We start from the raw sequence: 16,673 nt of genomic DNA, 5'->3' as shown, positions 1-16,673 counted from the left end.
TCAAGTGTGTGACTGCTTTCCTTTCACTCTTAAAAAAATAAGAAAACAAATACTTCATTAGGCATAAGGTAAATACACCAAAGCCAAAATAAACAAACAGGTCGTAAAATATGCCAATGTTTGCTACCATTATAAAAAAAACAAGGGCCCTGATTCAGACCCACTCGCAAGCGGCTGTCCGCTCGCAAGTGGGTCGATGGTCTGCACTGAGCATGCGCACGACGGAGGGAGCTCCGTCGTGCGCATGCGCCAGACGCGACGAGCGAAGGAAAGTCCTTTGCTCGTTGTGTCTGATCAAAGGGGGCGTGCTGTCGATGTTGATTGACAGCACGCCCCCTTTGGTGAGCGTGCCGGGGGCGTGCCTCCCTGACGGGGGCGTTCCCAAGGGAACGCCTACCGTCAGAAGCCGACCCACTGACATCACTAGTGATGTCAGTGGGAGTGATTTTGGCTCTGATAGAGCCAAAATCACTCCGGGCCTTGCGGTTGAAAACCTCAACCGCAGGCTCCGGCTCGCAGTTTCGATGGTCGCGATGGTCACGACCATCGCGGCCATCAAACTGCACGCTCGTATAGGCTGTGGGTGGTGCCCCACAGCTATACGAGCGTCCAGGAGGACGCTCCATTTTTATGGAGGGCGGCCCTCATTCAGAGCGTGTGCTCTGCTCAGAGCGTACGGCTCTGAATGAGGGCCAAAGTAACATAAAACCTTTCAGGGATCTATACAATTAGATGCGAGCTATTCTATTTCTTAAGTAATTCACGTTTTTTGAGCACACCCCCTGAGCAGGTGAAAAGGTAGGGAAAATCTTTATTATAAGGTAAAAATGTCAGGACACAGGGGTCGATTCAGGCCCGGACGCTAAGCTGCACTCTCTCGCTGCCAAAAGGGTCGGGTATGCAAATTCCGCGATCGCACTGTCTGGCGTATGTATTAGAGAGCGACGGCACAGTGTGCGCACGCCGGTATAAAGTCACCCACTTTTCTTTCTTAACACACGTCATCTCCAGGAAGTGGATGATTAATCAGAACCATCGAGAGCCATCGGAGCTGCACGCAGCACTTGAGGTAGACCATACTCCACCGCAAGCACTGCGATCACTGCAGGCTGAAATACAACCAAGTGACGTGTACAATGACGCTTCCATGCTAATTATGCACACCCATAAAACTCAGTTTTGACGACCAGACACGCCTGCGTTCGCAGCACCACTCCCCCGTTCACAAGCACCTTCCCCTGTTACCATCCACAAACGGCACTATCTGTCACTCAAAGTAGCGCTCAGTCTTTGTGTTAAGAGCGCACGATTCCCGATCGCAATGACTGGTTCGCGCACGCTCACTGCAATGAATACATATGCGCAGACAGGCGACAATCGCCGATAGCATGCGTCCGTGGCTTTGCGTCCAGGTCTGAATCGACCCCACAGTGCAGAACCTCTGGTACACCCCTCCCAATGAATAATTATGCACTTGGAGGGATTTCAAAAGCATAATTTGGCCTATACAGATATGTCAGTTTTCAGGTGAATATCTCTAAAAAGCTCAATAAAGGATTAAATTATATGGGACAGGTATGTGGAGGTGTAAATGATGTAGGACAGGTACGTGGAGGTGTAAATGATGTGGGACAGGTATGTGGAGGTGTAAATGATGTAGGACAGGTAGGTGGAGGTGTAATTGATGTGGGACAGATATGTGGAGGTGTAAATGATGTAGGACAGGTATGTGGAGGTGTAAATGATGTGGGACAGGTATGTAGAGGTGTAAATGATGTAGGACAGGTATGTGGGGATGTAAATGATGTGGGACAGGTATGTGGAGGTGTAAATGATGTAGGACAGGTATGTGGAGATGTAAATGATGTAGGACACGTAGATGGAGGTGTAATTGATGTGGGACAGGTATGTGGAGGTGCAAATGATGTGGGACAGGTATGTGGAGGTGTAATTGATGTGGGACAGGTATGTGGAGGTGTAAATGATGTAGGACAGGTATGTGGAGGTGTAAATGATGTAGGACAGGTATGTGGAGGTGTAAATGATGTAGGACAGGTAGGTGGTGGTGTAAATGATGTAGGACAGGTATGTGGAGGTCAGGGGTGCCACAACATTTTTAGGTTGAGGGGGGCCAAGATATAATTTCATATTGGTGACCCTAAATTGCTAACTGTTGCCCCCTCAGCTGTAGGAACCAGCCACACCACCAACCTGATAACAGAGATCAGTAAACCTGAGTGGTCTTTGTTCTTGCTGATTTGGCCTCAGTATGCAGACATATCAGACACCTCCTTGCTCCATTTGGTCAGTCGTTATGACTGCTCTTTTGGTCAGGCTGCAGGAGCTGAAGCTTTCCGCAGCCTTACTAGGTGCTGGTCACTTCAGAGGCCAGATATCTGTGTACGCTGATGCAGACCCTGGCCGTGTCCCTTGTCATTCCACAACTATAGTGTATCTCATAAAATGTTGCAAAAATAAAATGTGTCTGGTGGAAGGCGCTCTAGGAGTAAATGATATGACATGACCATTCATTGCTTTTTAAAAATAACTATTTAATGGCACTTGTGTTAGTTTGTCATATAACCCACTAGTCATATCCCATTCAGGCTACATATAATGCATAAACACGTTACAAACTCTGATCAACAGTTAATTTGCAGTCACTGAACAGTCTTTGTTTGGTTCTATTATCAGTCTGCTGTTAGTTCCTCCTGCTTTTCCCAGACTGACCTTGTGGTACAGAAAGGCATCAATTGTGCCTCTTCTCACAGTAGCATGTGAAACTGATACATTAATGGGTAATGCAGAACATCAAACTTGTCTGTCCTTACACTGAGCTATTTGTTCTCGTGTTGATCTAAAATGTCTCTGTTAGAGTCTGTATCTGGCTCTAACATTTCTACAACATATTAATACAATAATAAACCAGTTCTAATTATTAATCATGTTGTATAGAGCTAAGAAATGTCTGCATACTTGAAGATAATAGGTGTCACTTTATTATATGCAGATACTCATATATCACAGTGCAGTATTTGTGAATCAGTTACACTTTTGCAGTTTGTGACATGTGACGGTATGTAATGCTGGCTGTCGGGATGCCTCCTGTCAAAATATCGACAGCGGCATCCCGATGGTTGTTATCTCGGCAGGGGTCGGGTAAGTATACTTACCCTCCCTCCTTCTCCCTCTAACCCTCCTTTCTTCTAGCCTAACCCTAACCACCCCGCAACCTAACCCTCCCCCTTTGCGCCTAAATCTAACCCTCCCCCCTTAGTGCCTAACCGTAACCCCCCCAGTGATGCCTAACCCTAACCCCCACCTAGGGGTGCCTAACCCTAAATCTCCCCCCAAAAAAACTAACGCTAACCCCGCTATGGTACCTATACCTAACCATCCCCCCCCCCCCCCGCAGCTAACAGCTAAGATGCCCCAGACTTACCTAGTTCGAGCTGGCGTCTGTCTGTGTTCCGGCGTCGGGATTAAGGTAGGTGTCAGTATTTCGACGCCTATCTTAAGTCCTGTGTCAGACTTCCAGTGTCGGGATTCAGACCAGCGGCATGCCGTCCGCTGGTCTGCTAACTATATCCCGCGAAAACAAATAGTGTCTTTTCAGGCATGCACACAGTTTGGGTGGAAAATGGGCTGATTGGGGCAGCCCACAATCTGGAGTTTTTATTTTATTTTTATTTTTTTTAGAAAAGCCATATAACTCCGGTGTGGTCGAATTGGAGCAGCAACAGACTACCCTTGTTTTCTCAGGTTCAGTGGTGGATTTCCCAATTGATAGTTGAGGCATGTAGGGCAATGGGCACCAAATTGTGGTGGTGGTGGTAGATTGTGAGGTTGGGGATACTTTGGCGGTCTGTATTCATCAAAACCGGCACCAACATGAAGGGGGCAATGGGGGCAGTGACGTGATGGGGGGCGACCAATAATATTGTGCCTGGGGACAGCCAAACCTCAAATCCACCCCATATCAGCTTATTGCATTTTCTTCTTACATATACATGCAAGCATAAAAACAATAACTACTTCATCTAATGGTACACTATATATTCTACAAATGGTGTATGGGACGTGGTGTCAAGGAGCTCCATATGACTGCAATCTGGGGCTAGCCATACTGTAGATCTTCCAGCTAAGTGAGGTTTATGCTACTGGTTTAGTGTAAAAGTAACAAGTGTCAACTTTTCATGCCAGGCAACTGATGGGACAGTCTTGGAGATGTGCTCTTAATTATCAAGAGGGTAAATTTATTAAGAATCGTGTTTGGTTGAGATTGCAGTCTGGGGTGAGTTTAGGCATTTTTTTCAACTCGCAAATTTACTAAAGACAAACTCGAGCGAGAGATTTCTCTATGTACACTGAAAAACTCGGGTGAGATTGCAAACACGATTAAATACACCATCGGCCAAACTCGAAAGTACTTTCACTGTAAAGTATACAACTCAGGAATTTACCAAGAATCGTAATTACAATCACAGGTGTAATTGTAGCAAACTCTGACCTAAATAGAAGTTTCAAATAGATCACCTCCTGAGGTGCATGTTTTGCTGGAAAATACACAGATCACTATGATTTGTGTATTTTTCTGCATCTACAGATAGTTTGAAGTGTTAATTTAAAAAAAAAAAAATTATGTAGGGTCCCCCCCTAAAATACATAACCAGCCTTGGGCTGCTCAGCAAGTCCTGGTTTCTAAAAATACGGGGGGGGGGGGGACGAGTAGGTTTCCCCCATATTTTAGGAACCAGCAGTGGGCTGCTGTGCCTGTCCTGGTTTTAAAAATAGGGGGAAAAATAGTGCAGGGGTCCCCCTATTTTTAAAACCTGCACTGGGCTCAAATCCCAGGGGCTGGTTATGCTTTTGGGGGACCCAACATATATATATATATTTTTTCAATTAACCATTTTTTTACAGTTAAAACACACAAGCAGCCTTCACATATCTCACTGATATGTGCAGGCTGCTTGTTCGGGAGTGTTTGGCTGCAGTTATACACTGCAAACTCGGGTGGGAAATCTCGATCAGATACACCATCGGAAAACACACTCTCAGCAAAACACGATTCTTGGTAAATTTTAGTATTTCAAAAGCCTAAAATCACCCGAGTTTCAGTGACGAGTTTAAAAACGGCAAAACTCGACCAAACACGATTCTTAGTAAATTTACCCCTGAATGTGTATTAATAATGTGTATTTCTGAATAAGTGTTCGAAGTGTAAATATATATATTACTAATATACAGTACTACTGTAGTTATATACTGATTTCTTAAATGTAACAGTAAAATTATTACATTTGATATGATTTTTACCGATAGAATTAGCTTCTTTTTTTTTTTTTTTTAAATTAGACAAGACCACAATTGTAATGGATTTGAACAGTCACTTGTGTACTGATAATAATCTATATCAGTGGTTCTCAAACTCTGTCCTCAGGACCCCCACACAGTTCACGTTTTGCAGGTTACCCAGCAGGTGCACAGGTGCATTCATTACTCACTGACACATTTTAAAAGATCCACAGGTGGAACTAATTATTTCACTTGGGATTCTGTGAGGAGACCTGGAAAACATGCACTGTTTGGGGTCCTGAGGACTGAGTTTGAGAAACTGTGATCTATATGTTTTCATTGATTAATGTGGAAAAAATATTTAACAGCGTAGAGTGTTTTTATATGGTTTGAACGTTGGAAGATATCAAATTATATAATGTTATAATAAAGAAGAAGCAATTATATCACGGTCCATTAGTGATGATTAATAATACACTGTATGGATCTTAGTGGCCATTACTTTTTATGATGTGTATTAGTGCATAATTAAGGGCCCTAGTGAGAGCTGTATTACAGTTGCCTCTGCCCTAAACATTACGAGTGAATGTAAATGGATAATAAAAACCCTTCAGTGCTGAAAGAGTGTATTACTAAAAATATCTAGATCAAAGCTGCTGTGTGAGGTTTGCCTAGAACCCAAGAGAAACACAAATAAATACAAAACCCAGCAATAAGAGGAAGACCATAAACCAATTAATTTTATAATGTAAAAATACACTTATACAATAAACAAAAAAAAATCACCAGTTCATTTGTATTGTACAACAACCAATAAATAAAAATGAAAAATTATAACAAAAATGTAGGGATGTGCTATTATCGGAATAACATCAAAGCTTAACATGGAAGCAATGTGCTAATTCTGTTAATGAACAGAAAAAAAGGGATGAGACTGCCGATTTGTCAAGAAAAAATATTGAGAAGCCACATATTGTTTGGCAGCAAATAATGTTAAATGTCTCTCTTGACAGATATGACCAAGATAAATATCAGGTAGTTGAAATATAAAGCATGGCCACGCAGAGATACGATCTTGTCAGTAATACCGCTTTTACACCTAAATTCCGGGTCTGACCCGGAGGTTGGAACAGGGGCTCGATTCAGACCCGCTTGCTAGATGCGTACACTCGTTCTCAGAGTATGCAAATTCGGCTAAGTGACGGCACGGCAGACGAACGCACGGCAAAGGATAAGCACGTCCACTATGTCTTGGCGTGCGATCGCTTTGTGTATGCAGACGCCCACCAGCCTGTCTTAAGACGCCCACTTGCGCACGTCATCTCCAGGAACTGTATGTAACCATCGGTACATCGGGTACCACCGAGAGTATTCGCAGCGCTTGAGGTTGACTATACCCTATCGCAAGCACTGTGAGGACTTCAGTGTAAAACCAGCCAGGTGACGTGTACTGTGATGCTGCCTGCTAATTATGCACGCCTCTGAAACGGCTTTGAGACGCTCAGACACGCCTGCGTTCGCACCTCCACTCCCCCGTTTCTAGTGGCCTTCCCCTGTTACCACCCACAAACGGGTTCTCCTGTCACTCACTCTGCTGGGCTGTCTATGCGCGGCCAGCGAACGCTTCCTGATCTTTCGCAGTGGTTCGTACACGTGCACTGCGATGCATACGCATGCGCACAATGCGAACCATCGGCAGCTACAAGCGAACACTTCTTAGCGTCTGTGTCTGAATCAGCTCCTGGGTTCCAAACCGTATCAGACCCGGAATTTAACCGGCGCCGACCCAGGATATTCCCTAGTGGGCGCCGTTCACACTGGAGCCGGGTCTGCAGTGACCCGGCTCTTCCGGTGTGGAAGTCATCTCCAAGCGCCACTGAAGCTGACATGCAGCGCGCTCCAGGTCATCGTGACTCCGATCACGCCGTTTACACTGCAGGGTTTTACGGGTCATTCCCATGTTAAACCCTGCAAGTTATCTGGGTTGGATTGCCGGGTCACTAGACCTGGGAATCCAACCCTTTCCCCTTTTACACCAAGGAGCTACTCGGGTTAATCCTGCAATAACCCGGGTTTTAGCTCTGGTGTAAAAGGGGTATTATTGTATTAGATAGTATAAAATGTATCACGTCTGCCGCTAGTGTAGCTGTCACCCTCCTCACAGAGGGCCTGATTCAGTACCGATCGCAAGTGCAAATGCGGATGCACATCGAGTGATTGTTTGCCATTGAGCATGCACATTGTGATTACGGACGCACAGAGGAATCCATCACAAAGTGAGTGATAGGCTGTCAGCGTTTAGGGGTGGTGACGGGGGAGTGGTCAGAAAACCGCGGGCGTGTCTGTCCATTTGAATGCCGTTACATGGGCGTGCATAAATTAGCCACTGCGATTGCATACACAGTTTGAGTACTCACTGCATGCGAGGAGGCTTGCAGTCTCTGCAGCTGGTCAGACCTGCTGTAAATGCTGCGTGATGGGCCGATGTGCGTCAATGGTACCAATGTATACGCAGAAAAGCCAGGTTGGACGGATATGAGAAAGCTGCAGTGGGTTCCCCTATGCCGGCTGTACTAAGGCAAGCATTAGCATATTTTCACAGCTGCGATCCATAGGCAATTGCAGTTGCGACCGCAATTGTGTACACTGCTGAATCAGGCCCAGAGTCTGGACTGCGTGTGCTTTGAAGATGGGTCCTACTGCAGTGTGTACAATAAGGAACCCTCAAGGTGTTCTTAAAAGGGTATATCCAGCACAGATTAGGTGTTACAAAGTGCACATCCAAGGTGAAGATGAAACTGTGTAACTACAATCCACTCACCACCCCTTGTGAGTAAATATGAATAACGGTGCGGGTGGTCCGTGCAGCATAAATCACATGAGCATATTAGATGTTGACATTATGGTGTTGACATTATGAATGTCGACAGCGATTGTCAACTTATTGACTGCATAATGTTAGTATTGGCAGACCCTATAGATGATATAGGTGGCAGGGGTGTGTGATGGAGGTAAGTAGATGTACTTAACCAGGCCTCCAGGAGACTGAGGTCCTAGCACCGATCAGAGACAGCGCAAGGTGCTCTCTCCTAACAGTTGGCCCTATATAAATAAATGTTTATGTAAGCAAATAATTAGGTCTATATATTAATTTGTAATGTTATTAATTTAATGATGGGCTAGATTGGGGAAAATAGATATCTTTATTAAAAGTGAATGTCATTAATTTTAGAGCTGGTTAGAGGAAGGCAGCCTGTTTAGTAAGCAATAAAATAATATTAATTGAATGACAGTCTGGCCAGTGGTAGGGTCATCTAGAGCAGGGGTGGTCAGTAAGTCAAAGACCAAGAGCTAAACATCTTTAGATATTGCAAATACCTTTTCACATGTCCAACAGACCTTCCCACATGCCATCATACCTCTCTACATGCCATCTGACCTATCAACATGCACATCAGATATCTGGACCATGCCCGTCCCCCAAATATACCCTTTCACTCCTCCCCCACTTACCTGTAGAGCTGGAGCCTGCAGACCCTGTGATGCAGGGGTAGGAAGAAGAGCACACTGCCTGCCCTCCTCCACCTCTGCTTGTTTGGGATGCGTGAGTCTGTGACCCCCCCGCCCCTTATTGTACAGAGGAGCTAACATCACACAGAAGTAAGCTGCTCCTGATCAGTCTTAATCTCTGCATTATACCAAAGCAGAGAATATGTTAGATTTGGATCAGCCGGCTGTAGACCAACACAACCTTGCCAGTGCCTGGAGCATCTGCTGTTGGTATTTGGAAACCACATTTACAAGTTTAAAGAGCCACAGATCGACCACTGCTGATCTACAGTGTTCACTCGTTGATCATCTTTACAGAAGATGACTAGTATCTTTCACTATTCCAAACAGGGCCCAAACATTCCAGGATCCATCCAACCAGTAACTGAGCTTAAGAAACCAGCAACAGGTAGTCATACTGTAGCTGTAACAACAGGTTGGAGAGAGAAGCACAGGTTGGATTATAGTCTAGCACTTGCTAATGATTCCCACAGTGTGGGGTAGCATTTACTTCAACCAAAATATAGTGGAGGGGCAGCATTGTTCTCCCTTGCCCAGGGCACTAAAATGTCTTGTTACGGTTCAGGGGTCCTACTGCATGGTTGATGAGAGAAGCAGCAATCGCCTTTACACTTGGAGTTAGATTTCTGAAGTTGGTGGGAGCTGGAATTGTGATTGAAGTCAATATGAAGTATTGTCTGTGCTATAGGTACAGTCTTGCTCTGTTACCAAAAGAGGTTTGGGTTAATTGGTTATGGAATATGGTCTACCTTTGTTACTTTTAGATGTATAAAATTATGTTTTAAGCTGGGAACACACTTGGCTGACCAGCCAACCGATCTAAAAACTGGTAAGAGCACACACACTTACCAATCGTTTGGCCGATATGTTGGCAGGTAGGTCATACAGACAAATGAAACTATATATCTGCTATCGTCATTGACTGTGCTGAAGGGTCGACCAGATATGTCTATGAAGGACGTCATTCACAGTCGGTGTACACACAAACTATATCGTTCAGGTGTGTACCCAGCATTACTGTTTGATCCACAGTGGAGTAGCTTACTGACTTGCTTTGTTAGTTATCAATGTGAAGCATGCTGCATTGCTTTGGCTGCCCATAAAGGCTAGCAATAATCAGGGATTTAGGAGTCTGGAGTTCAGAAAAACAAATAAAATATATTATTTTGTTGGTTCTTGGATGTTATTTAATACTCTGCTGACCCCTAGTGGAAAAATCTGATATGCTATTGCTGGTGCTTTATTGTCTGTATGTCTGGTGTAAAACGTTGTAGAAAATATTGAAAGTGTGAATATTTTCTCCAAAAATTTTCTCTAGATATTATCGCATCTACACTGATTATCATACTGTTTATCTATGAACGCAACCAAGAATTAGCCAAAAACAAGAGAAAAAATATAGGCAAAAAATCTTCCATCTTTTAACTTTTTTAGGAAATTACCTGTTTCATTTACATCGGACCTGCTACTACTAATGGAAATGTAACATTAATAAACATGCCTCTTTGCACTTTTGGTTGACCTATGATCTCATCAAGTCATATTATTAGAAATAACTTCTTGTGAATGGAAGTGTTCATTCCTGGAACCTCGGTATTTGTATTATGTTAGGGGTAAATTAAATTAGGTGCAAGGTTCAGGCACAATGGTAGGAAATTTTTCCTTGTCTATTGATCTAATTTCTATGGGACACTCGTATACAGCAACAAGGAATGTTTTCCTGCCCAAATAAATAACCCACATATATTAGTGCACAAGGTCCCATCGAAACCTTGCAGGTAACTGAATCTATCATTAATGTTAAATAAATGCAAAATTATTTTGTTTCTCATATAATATTTTATCCCCTAGTCGCAGAAACCAGTAATCATAGCATAAATCCTTAACCCTCCAACATGATCCATTCCACCCAGTAAAAAATAGTCTACTTTTGAACATCTGACTTTTCTTCCTATTGCAGTAATGTTGTATAGAATTAATTAATTGCTGAAAAAAAAGGTTAATTCAGCCAAGGTTATATTTAATTCCAGACTTCAGATCCTGAGATAACGCCATATTCTCCAGTGTGCAATCTTCAGATAACCACCACCTTTGGAGATTGCACACAACACTGAAGAATTGTGGGATTTCTCTGGTTCTGCAGACTGTAAATAAATATAATTTTCACCTGAGATCGCTGAAGGATTGATATTCATTATTATAAAATTCCAAGAGGCAACCACCTGCTCTCATCAGGTTTCCATTTATCATTATAGAAAGTTAGCCTTTTTTCTAAATACTTTCTCCCTATTTAAAGAACACAAGTGTTTAAATTGTGCACAGATTTATTTAAATTGCATGGCAATAATGCTTAGGTGAGTACAATTCATATTTTAAACTATGAGTGTGTATTATATCTCTTACTGTTATGTATTTTTCTTTAGCCTGGAAGTGCAATATGGAATTACATATTCTCTGTCTATAATTTGGGCTCATTAGGTCAGCATAGCTTCACTGATAGTGACAGCTCTTTGGATCTTATATTGAGAGTCGACAGCAACTGATCCCAAATGCAAATGTCACACCTAGAATCAACTCCAGACCTTTTACCTGCTTAATTGATAATGAAATAACGAGGGAATAGCCCACACCTGTCCATGAAATAGCTTTTGAGTTGATAGTCCCATTACTTTTGGCCCCTTAAAAAGTGGGAGGCACATATAGAAACCGTTGTAATTCCTACACCGTTCACCTGATTTGGATGTAATTACCCTCAAATTAAATCTGAAAGTCTGCAGTTAAAGCATATCTTGTTTGTTTCATTTCAAAGCCATTGTGGTGGTGAATAGAGGCCAAAATATGAAAATTCTGTCAATGTCCCAATATTTATGAACCTGACTGTATGATAAATATTCATGCAGCAGCTACATGGATAAACTATAATTCAAATAGGGACCTCTTACGGACCACTTGCATTTTGCCATTTCATGGCTAGTTCTGTTTTCTCGCCCCTTTTATTTGTTTACAGTCACCTTATATCCACACTAACCTTTATGTACTGCCTTTACTATTCCACTTTTGATACACATTTGTTGAATTTAATTTTGTAACCAGAGACCGACGTGAGTGAGGGGGGGGGGGCGTGTTAGGAGAGAGGAAGCATCCTCTGCAGTTTCTCCGTCCGGTGCTGCCAGAGATCTGACCTCTGACCTTGTGCACTACTGCGCATGAGTGGCGTGTCCATGCGTCTTCTGCTATATATGTATATCCTGTGTGTGTGTAATAAATACACCTGTGCGCCAACTAGGAGATCTGGAAAACATGCACTGTTAGGGGTGCACTGCTATAGACAATCAATAATTAATTATTAATACTGTCTGATAATACACTATCCAGTGCATGACAGGACCAATATGAACTAATATGTCCAGGGCAGTGCTAGGTTCTTCTGCTGCTCCACCAGACTCCCGGACTTTCTCCAATGCTCTGGATTGGTGCCCACACCTGAAATAAAATCATTCAGCTCAGGCAGGATGGCCTACTGTGATCGCTGGTCCTGTATATGCTGGAATTATGACACACAATACACTTAGTATGACACATATTAAAGCTGGTTACGCGCTAATTATGCCCTCTTCATGGACTGGCCACACTCACTCTAAAATCCAGCATTTGGAAACCCCCCTCTAGAAATCCAGCATTTGCCACTGATACCTTCTGCATTAACCCTGTATCATCCTGTAAATCTGTTCTGCCTGTTTAATAAATCTAAAACCTGGTTATGTTATCTACCTTGTGGATTAATCTCAATCACACACTGCTGTCACCATTTTCAACTTTATGATTTGCCAATACTACTCTTGCTGCATTAGCCACAATATGTTTAATTGCTTCTTTTAAATAATGTTTGACATGTTATTTTGTGTTGATTTTATTTCCTAGAAATGGTTCAAATTTCGATTATCCAAATGGAGAAGGTCAGAGGGTCTACCATCAGAGTGTGGTTCTGTCATGGACTAGAGGAATTCTCTTCATATACCATCAAGCAGATTCTCCGCAACGCTTTAAACTTAAACACATTTTGTTTTGTTTTTTACAGATATGAGCATTATGTTAAAATGTAATAGAATATAATGTATAGGGTGTAAAAAAAATTATCTAAACATTTTTTGTATATACATACAAATGTAATATATTTAAAATATATACTCTTGGTTATTACACTGTATTGGACAAATTAAATAAACCTGTGTACATTAAATATTCTAATAAAATGTAGATTGGTTAATATTGAGTTCATATATCATTATTTATATTTGTACATTAGGAATTGGATGGCTACACTCAGTGGTGGACTGGGGCATGAGGGGCCCACAGGGGGAAAACAATAATTGGGGCCCACGAAGGAGTGTGATTAGTCATTTCTCTACCAGAGAGAATTAGACAGCTTCTCCGCTCTCTCTTTCTATTTATCTATATTTTAACTAGCCAAAAATGATTTGGTATACATAGACTAGAAAAGGTTGTATAGTATAAACCTCCATGGGGTCTACTCATAGACCAGTGAAAAGCCCTGTTTAGCTGAAAACAGGGCTTTACACTGCCTTTGGTAATTCATAAAGGGGGTTACCATGGAGAAGGTTATTCCTTCTCTGGCGACCCCGCTTTGTGTCTGAATCGCATCACCATACTCGGCTTTCCATTCCTCTGCTGTGTACAGATTCACCACCTCAGGATGGCGTAATCTGTACTGCAAACCGTACAGAGGACGTTGCCTGCCCGGCACCCGGCAATGGCTCCGTCCCCTTTAGCTCAGCGTCCATTGCAGCAGGTTTGATGTGATGTGATGATTGTATTCTTAATTATGAGTATTAGGGGGTGCTATCATCGACAGCATATTCACAGATTATACAGAAAGAGGACAGAAAGGGTTGTCTTTGTAACATGCACAGTATTTATTAAAATATACCATTTAATTGTTATCTTAAAAATTGTATTGTATTCATTAACAGTCCGTAAGATATTAAAAAGAACAGAAAAAAGTGTGATTCAAGTTAGAAATAGTGTATTAAAATAGATTGTATGGCCAGTACAAGTCTGTATATATATTTTTAGTGGGGGAATAGGGCTAGAATTATATATTATGTTAGATGTCACATATATATTAGTCAATTTGTTGACTACATCTATTCCTTCCCATCAATGTCATTAGTTGTTCTACATAGTCAGATATCATTAGTATGTATTTATATGTATTAGAAAGGAGACAGTCTATAGTGTGAATACTCCTACTATTGTATTGATACAATTGTACAGGTGTTCCTCTCATGTGACTGTGTGAGGAGAAAAGGCTGCAGCAGGGTACCCTGCCTGCTGCTTAAGTGAAGTGACTAGTCTGGGAGCAGTAAATCAGCATCCAGATAACTACTAGTTAGCCTCTGCATGCTGTCAGGGTAATGGTGTAACATACTGTATTACTTGCACTCACCTGGCAGGGGGGCTGACACACAGATCTCCTCTCCCCCGGCTGATGGTGTGTACTGTGCCGTGATGCTGCTGCTATTGTATCCATGCAATGCTGATGCTGCTCTCAAACCTCCCGCGCTCAGCGCTGTCACTCACAGAGCCCGCCCGACCTCCCTGTGAGCTGACAACAGGAATAGAGGCTGTGCACACAGCAGTCCGCCCCCGACCCCCTCGAAATGGAAGACTCTGCCCCCTCCTTCTGAGTGCTGGTACTCTGATCAACTTATTCCATGGGGTTTTTGAAAAAAAAATAATAATTACCCATTGTCAATGGCCCCCCACCATGCCTCCTTGTTATGTTAAAGTACTCCCTTGGCCCCAGGGCCGGTGCAAGGTTTTCAGGCACCCTAGGCAAAACCTGCCTGTGCCCTGCACCCCCCCCCCCCCGACCATCCCCCCCTTAATTTTACTTACCTCCAGTGATCGGTACTCCGGTGATGTCCTCCGTGGCTCTGGTTAGCTGATCTCCCATCCTGCACTGTGACCTGGTCAGCTGACCAGGTCTAAGCGCAGGATGGGACACCAGCTGACCAGAGCCACGGAGGACATCACCGGAGTACCGATCACCGGCCTGAACTGAGGGTAAGTTGTTTTTTTTTTTCATTTCACAGGTAGCGCTGTGGCTAGAGTCTGGATGCGGGGCTGGCCGGGGAGTGAGGAGACAGACAGTGTGTGCGCAGCACTGTGACACTGCAGTTACACTGTTTGTCTCAGTTCCTACTACCTAATAGCTCGGTGGCCGCGACTGGCAGGTCTCGCCCCCTCCGATTGACGCCACACGGAGGCGAAGTCACAAACGCCGCTGATTACAGCAATGCCCGAAACATCCTAAGGATGCCCTAGGGAGCTCTAAGGGCAGCGGTGTCACCATCTGAAGCGCCCTAAGTTCATCACACCTTGTCTCAACCTTCATGGGAGACTCCTAACGTGTGGCACATCCTATCACACAGGGTCCCTCTCTTCTTCCATCACCCACATACACCTTTTTCAGGCAGACATACAGATGTTCTATATATCTTGGTACTCTGGGCCTGATTCAGAGATGGACGCCTATGCGATTTTCAGCTGCACTGCATGTACGCAGCAATCATATTGCGATTATGGCGCACAGAGGATCCCATCACAAAGTGACTGATAGGTAGTCACCATTTGGGGGTGGTAATGGGGAGTGGTCACAAAAACGCAGGCGTGCCTGTCCGTTTAAATGCCGTTACATGGGTGTGCATAAATTAGCCACTGTGATTGCATATGCAGTGCAGTGTGTCAGAAGAGCTCTCAAGGCTGCGGCAGGTCAGACCTGCCGCAAGGGTAAGATGGCCGATGTACGTTGATGTTACCGATATTTACACAGGTATGCGTCGTCGCACACAAGTAAGAAGCCAGCAGTGGGCATCTTTATGCTCGGGTAATCTTTGCTAACAAAACCATATTTTCGTTACTGCGTTGTGTATGAAATCGCAGCTGCAATCGCATTAACCTCCATCTCTGAATCAGGCCCTCAGCCGCTATTACACATCCCACTATCCAGGGACCTTTCATCTGGCATGCTAACAACTTTATGCAGACCTTTATCCCTTTCACTGCTGGGTTCTTCTACTTTTGCATATGTCACATATGATTACTCACTACCATCTTGCAATGACTGCCCCCCTCACTATGTGAGAACTTTTGAGGAGGCTATCAAACAGGGATCACACATACAGCACTACACATTACATGAAGGCACTCACTCTTATACATACCCCTTCTCAGTATGTACTAAAGGGATTTTCTTTGCCTGCGGTCTGCCAGTGCTAAGTGCAGGCTACAACATCGCACTGCACCTGAGTCACTTAGCGCTGCCATAGACACCTATGGCAGCGCTAAGACTCCCAGGTATTACTAAAATGAGAGGGCACTTACCTTCAGGGTAGAGCTTATTTCCCCTTCATCCTAAGGACCTGGACATGATGTGCAGTGAGAGCGAAAGCGCAGGTCCATGCACATGAAGTTCACCTAAAGAAGAAACTTGCCCCTCGCGGGCTCGCTTCGTTCGCCATGCTTCGGGCCTGGTGGAGCGCTTCGCACACCACAAGATTATATTCCCTCTCGATGTCCACGTGGATGGTAGGGAATGACGTTGGACAGTAGCTGAAGACGTCAGGGTTCTCTCCGTGAAGAGCATCTAGACACTACCTTAGGTGTCTTCTCCAGTGCTGATATTGCCTCCTGTAGCTGCCGGTACCTGCTTATCCTCACTGGAGAAGCAGGAAGTGCTTGTTGTCATAGTAAAGTGTGTTGATAAAGTTTTTACAAAAAAA

The 16,673-nt window shown here is 43.7% G+C and overlaps 1 protein-coding gene across 2 annotated transcripts in view; it reads left to right on the top strand.

Annotated features, from left to right (window-relative positions):
• Positions 1-13,135, top strand: part of HOPX (HOP homeobox) — a 32,818-nt gene extending 19,683 nt beyond the window's left edge. For both annotated transcript variants that reach the window (XM_088478506.1, XM_088478505.1), the window contains exon 3: positions 12,790-13,135. In XM_088478506.1, coding sequence (XP_088334632.1) covers positions 12,790-12,867 — 78 coding nt within the window. In that variant the 3' untranslated portion in view covers positions 12,868-13,135. The remainder of the gene's footprint in view (positions 1-12,789) is intronic.
• Positions 13,136-16,673: the final 3,538 nt, after the last annotated feature.

This window comes from Taudactylus pleione, unplaced genomic scaffold (assembly GCF_031769625.1).
Source record: "Taudactylus pleione unplaced genomic scaffold, aTauple2 ptg000214l, whole genome shotgun sequence".
In the NCBI taxonomy this organism is placed as follows: Eukaryota; Metazoa; Chordata; class Amphibia; order Anura; family Myobatrachidae; genus Taudactylus; species Taudactylus pleione.
Note: the sequence above shows the minus strand (reverse complement) of the source record. Positions and strands in the feature narration are given on the sequence as shown.